At 45.0% G+C, this 6,000-nt stretch overlaps 1 protein-coding gene across 1 annotated transcript in view; it reads left to right on the plus strand.

The window, feature by feature from the left end:
- LOC144523340 (serine/threonine-protein kinase BRSK2-like) overlaps positions 1–6,000 on the plus strand; it is a 189,929-nt gene that overhangs the window by 156,722 nt on the left and 27,207 nt on the right. Inside the window, exon 13 of the mRNA XM_078258842.1 lies at positions 1,575–1,634. Within this exon, the coding sequence (XP_078114968.1) occupies positions 1,575–1,634 (60 nt within the window). The remainder of the gene's footprint in view (positions 1–1,574; positions 1,635–6,000) is intronic.

The raw sequence follows: 6,000 nt of genomic DNA on the forward strand, positions 1-6,000 counted from the left end.
AGGGGCCCCAACTAGACGCTGTGTTTTTTAATAGTGGACGCAAGCTAAAAAGCTGGGGATTGGGGCTGTCCTTGACCAATGAAATCCCTGCACCAACACCAACACCAACACTATTCTGCAGACCAGTCGGTTCAATCGACAGAACTGCAAAGCTCAGCTTTTCCACAGAGAACCATGCAAAGGCATCCCTTCAAATCCATCCCATAGTGGTTTCCAATATCAAACGTACAGACACCAAACTCTCCACTTTCATTCCTATCTGTATTCGGAAGCTTTTTACACAGGGCTTTGTTCAGATATCATTCACAGCCTGATTTATACATTTTATTTATGAAAACATGGAGTTTTTATCAACACATTCTCACTCCCATCTCGTCAAAAAGCGACGCTTAGTCAGGTGCCTTTGGCTGGCGCAAAAAGTCTCCGTTGGCGTCATATTTAGATGTGCCATGTCAGGAATCTTGGCGTCACTTATTGACGCTCTCGGGACTCGTGTCTAGCCCTTTAGTGTCAAAACGCGCTTGGTCGGGACTCTTGCCGTCACTTTTAAACGCTCTGGGTCGGGACGTACGTTTAACTGACATGCGCCACGAGAACAGGACAGGAAAAGATGGTGGGTGGTGTTACAAAATGTACTCTTTAGTGACACGCGTGACCCCCACACACAGACACACACACACCACCCCAACCAACCTCCCTACACGGATTTTCAGTCTTTCATACTACTCGCTACCGTTGTCGCTCTTAATACTTACCTGCCAACACTCCCATTTTTCCCAGGTTTCTCCCAGTTTTTTAGCCCTATCTCCCGGACCCCTCCCGGTTTGTTATTTCTCCCGGGAAACTCCCGTAATTTGCATGGCCCAAACTCCTTTATAAATAATCGGACCAATATGTTTGTCTAATGTTGACCAGTTGCCAGATCTTGTATGAAATGCATCCTATTCACACAATTCGCACACCATGTACAATTTCTAACCTGTTTGTCACCTCAACCTGGCAACCTATAACCCTCAACCTGGCAACCTATAACCCAGTTGCGCAGTTGATCTCTGCGCAAGCTTCGCGGAAAGTTCAGACCCGAAAGCGAGCCGAGATGCTGCTCTGCCCGGTGCGTCGGTTTCTGACGCAGAGAGACACTGATCAAGCGTCAGTATTTGACCAGTTGGGGGTGAGAACGGGTTGTAACGGCTGATGATAGTATTTTCTGTTATATGGATATATAGATCAAAAGAAATGTGTTGTTGTCACCGAGCATGTTTAGCTGCTGTGCTGTTGTTCCGTCTCTGAGGGTCTCTGCTCGCTGATGAATGATTCAGAGTGATAATAAAGTTGTTCCAGGAGATGGAAACATGACAGCGAGAGATTTGTGTTGAGGCGGCGTGTTGAATGCCCCGCTGACCTGAGCATGACCCATGAATGTGTATCTTCTCCTGGTTTCCTGGATCTGTGCACGCTCTGGGTTTTTGTGTTGCTCTTTTTTTTCATTTTTTGATGCATGTTCAACATTAGGATTCCCCTTATGTGACTACCTTTCTGTGTGTCTCTTGGTTTTCTGTCTGCCCCCTTTTTAGCAAATCTGTTTTCAGTAAAAGCTTGGATATCACAAACGCTAACTGCAGCAAGGAAGAAAGGTATTGGTCGGCTCCGTTCCTGTTTGTATGTCCTGTCAGATCCATGTTGTTCCCTTTGACCATCCATTAGTTCAGTTTAGTTTTCTGTTCTTTTTTTAAGCATCCAGTGGTCCTCTGCGTGTCTATGTCTTTTTAAATGTTGCATGTTGTGTCATATATTTTAGCTTCTTTCCATTAGAAATCTGTCTTTTACATTTCTAACTATCTTACAAAACAATTCAACAAAATAAAAGTAACAATATTCTATTCTCAAAAAGAGTAACACATCACATCTTGTTACAAACATGAATGCATTCAGTCATTACACTGCAAAAAATCTGCCAGTGCTGTGAAATGATTTGAATCTTTTCCCCAATACAGAGAAACTGGCATATATTTTCAGAAAAGTGTCAGGGAAGAATAATCGGATTGCTTTCAGCAGTTTACAGAGTACTTTCATATTTCATTTCGATACTCATACTTGACTTATGTGGGACATTTTAGTCTACAGAGCGGCCTGAAACGCTGCCAACAGCAGTTATTCATTGTTTCACCGACAGCCTCTCTATGAAGTACGGAGCCCCTGAAGCAGGGCTCGACATTAAGGCTTGTCCACTTGTCCGGGACAAGTGGATTTTTTTGTAGGGCAAGTGGAAGAGAAATGAACTTGCCCCACTGGACAAGTTAAAACTCAAACAAAATAAAATACCATGTTACTTAACGTTATGTGCCACTCATTACGTCTATTCTACCTACACTCCGTCAAACCAGCGTCCAACTCAGAATGCTTTGATTGGCCAGTCAGGAGTCGGTTCAAGTAATAATGGCCCGCAGTTTAAACATACATTTGTACCTGCCTCTTATGAAGAAGGAGTAATGTTCTGCAGCGTCTGCCGGGGGGCAACCCAACTTGGCTGACAAGTAAGTGACGTTAGCTAGCTAGCGTCGGCAGCTGTGTACCTAGCAAGCATTACCAGCATTTGTATCAGTTAAATGTACGTAGTAGAGCCCTGTGTGGGACTGTTTTCTTCATCCCGCTCCCGCCGAATTTCTGACCATTACCGCCCGCTCCCGAAATGTGTATGTCCACTCCCGCCCGCACCCGCAAAACTCTGAGAATTTATGCCCGCACAATAATATAGATGCATGGATTTTGTGTCTTCTCTCGTCCCGCATGAGAAAACACGTCATTTTATAGGCTAATAGGGAGAAGATGCAGGAAACGAAGGCAGGTGCTTGCTGCTGTGAGACAGGGAGGAAGGAGCAGAGGAGGAGGGAGAGAGGAGAGGGAGAGAGAGGGAGGAAGGAGCAGAGGATGAGGGAGAGAGGGGAGGGAGAGAGGGGGAGGAAGGAGCAGAGGATGAGGGAGCAGGCGGACGGTGGACGGAGCCTCGGAGCTCCCCCGTCCTGGGAGGCTCAGACACGCTGCTGGTGTCTGCTAATAGATATATATATATATATATATATGGTGTCTGCTGGCGTGGAGGGGTTCCAGGTTTTTAGCCGCCCGTTCCCGCCATAGACAGTATATAAACTGGAACAGATCCCGTGTCTCTGGACGGAGACCAGTGAAGGACATTAGAAGCTCTTTCCCGGTGATGGCTGAGCGTTACTGAGCAGCCTCCAACTGAGCTTGAAGACGTAGATGTGACGTGAGCAACCTGTCTGAAAGTTGGAAGTCTTCTGGTAGCTGTGCCAAGAGAAATCTCAATCATTCCCAATCTAGCAGAGACGGAGTTAGCATGTTTTTATAAAAACGTCTGCTACGGAGCCATAACGTGAGGTACAAGGTAATGGAGCCTTTTATACATTGTCGTGTTTCTTTAGAAATAAACAACGGACAAATAGAGTCTTTAAACACTTCAGATGTAAAGGTATTCTCTGTCAAAGTGACGTCAAAATGAATGGCAGTCAATGGGATGCTAACGGGTTGAGTGCTTGTTAGCATCAAAATGGCGCCATAGGAGCTACGGGTTGTTGACAGACGCTGACCCCCTTGGTTCCCGCCCGCAGCAAAGTTCAAACTGCCCGCTCCTGCGAGAGTTTTGCGTTGGGTCCCGCGGGATCCAATCCCAATGCAGCCCTCTAGTACGTAGTTAAATATCAGCTAATATTCATCTGTAAAGTAGCTACACCTTTTAAAGGATCCCTATGTTTTCTGGGCCGCACGAGAAACTTTCTGTAACTGTTACACTGTGTCTGCTGGATACGCAAATAGGCTTTATCCAATGAATGCGTAATAGTTATATGTACGTATGTGTTATTTGTTTCTGTATTTATTGTTTGTTTGATTATATTATATATATATATATATATATATATTATTATTATTGATTTGATATAGTTTTCATGTATGCACCTTCAACCAAGACATATTCCTAGTTAGTGCTACCTACCTAATAAATCTCTTTCTGATTCTGATATATTGCCAACAAATCGGCTTCATAATGTACCTTATTTATGTCAGAGGTGTGTTCTTCTGCCTCCAAATGGCCAAAAAATCGGATTAACACAGCTTTGAAATTCAGATCCACGCATACAAATGACGTGGCAGATATCTTGGCTCCTGTTTGAATGTTGCCGTTATCGTATATAACTGTGTCTCTGTGCATTTTACCGTTTTTAAATGTCCAACGTGTAGGAATGTCTCCCATCTAGCGTTGAGATCATATATCTCAATCAACTCTCTCGCGCCACGCAGTTCAGAGTACGTATCACAGCTACGGTAGCCTTCACGCTTCAAAAAGACGGTCTCTTGCTCTTTTCTTTTTCTGGGCGATGAAGAAGACTCCTGTTCCTGAAATTTTGGATTTTGAATACGTGTGGTCCTCCATGTTTCCTTCTTCAAACGTGCCGGGGGCCGGGAAGCTACGATACCCGTTAGCAGCATTAGCAGCAGCTGTGAGTTCATCATGTGACAGAGAAAACGTGGAAGGCGGAGCAGTATGTCCTGTATGTCCCTTACTGGCTAACGTATCTCAAGATGGAGCATGAACATGGAGCGTCTACCCCAGTTCATGCAAACGCAAATGTCAAATGTCAAATGTCAAGCCAATAGGAATACTTGGAATTGATGGTGGAGGTAAATATTCATGAAAAAGGATAAGTTTGTGAACGGGCAACACAGATGTTGATAATGAACTGAACACGTTACACACTGGGCCTTTAATATAAATCTGATCTGTGCCACTTCTGAGAGAAACACGGTCACATGGTCACTTCTACCAGCCAATGAAAACAACGTGTTACCAACGTATTCAAGGTGAATTAAACCCAATAAAGCAGCAACACACACGCTGTACCGGTGGTAAACTTGCTGTGAGAGGAGGAGCAGGATATTTTCTTTTCCGTGAAATCAGAAAAATAGCACAATTTCCTGTTTGACGTTCCTCCCGCTGCCCTTGGGGGGCGAGGAGAATTTTTAGGTCAACTTTTCTGTTTCCTTCTCTCGCTCCCCCTCCTCCCTTCTGCCCACCTTCACTACTCATCGTATGTGTGTGTGTGTGTGTGTGTGTGTGTGTGTGTGTGTGTGTGTGTCTGTGTGTGTGTGTCTGTGTGTGTGTGTGTGTGTGTGTGTGTGTGTGTGTGTGTGTGTGTGTGTGTGTGTGTGTGTGTGTGTGTGTGTGTGTGTGTGTGTGTGTGTGTGTGTGTGTGTATGTGTATGTGTGTGTGTGTGTGTGTGTGTGTGTATGTATGTGTGTGTGTGTGTGTGTGTGTGTGTGTGTGTGTGTGTGTGTGTGTGTGTGTATGTGTGTGTATGTATGTGTGTGTGTGTGTGTGTGTGTGTGTGTGTGTGTGTGTGTGTGTGTGTGTGTGTGTGTGTGTGTTTATATGTGTTTGTTCCAGTGTAGCATGAGGAGGGGTGTGCTGTCTCCAGCCTCCCTGTGTGGCTGACCTTGTGCCGGGGAAACACAGTTTGTCGATGGATTTGCGGTCTTGATGGAGATTAGCATAAATTAATTGCCGGGAATGCAGATGGTGCACAAACAGGAGATGGAAATAAGGCTCTCAACTCCCACTGAATAGCCCCTTATCTCGCTCATCATCTAATTGGCAAGATCCATAAAATGAAGCTTGTTGCTGACGCTCCCTCTCTAACACACATCACCAGCGTTGAATTCATTCTCCGTTGACAAAGACTAGCCGGCACCGGCTTCCTGATCGTGGACTGGATGGGTGTCACAGTTAATGAGTTGTTTGTTAATGGAAGCCGCTCTCTGAAGTGTCTGACAGTGTGGAGAGTCTCCTCTCCGTTGCGTGCACGCAGCCTTTCGACACTTCTCAATATTAGCAAACACAGTGGATACAGTACGACTCTGATCAAACAGATATATAAAGATACAGAGATGAGGCTCGGATCAGTGCTCTTGTTGTTGGAGAAGAAAAT

Source organism: Sander vitreus, chromosome 1, assembly GCF_031162955.1.
Source record: "Sander vitreus isolate 19-12246 chromosome 1, sanVit1, whole genome shotgun sequence".
In the NCBI taxonomy this organism is placed as follows: domain Eukaryota; kingdom Metazoa; phylum Chordata; class Actinopteri; order Perciformes; family Percidae; genus Sander; species Sander vitreus.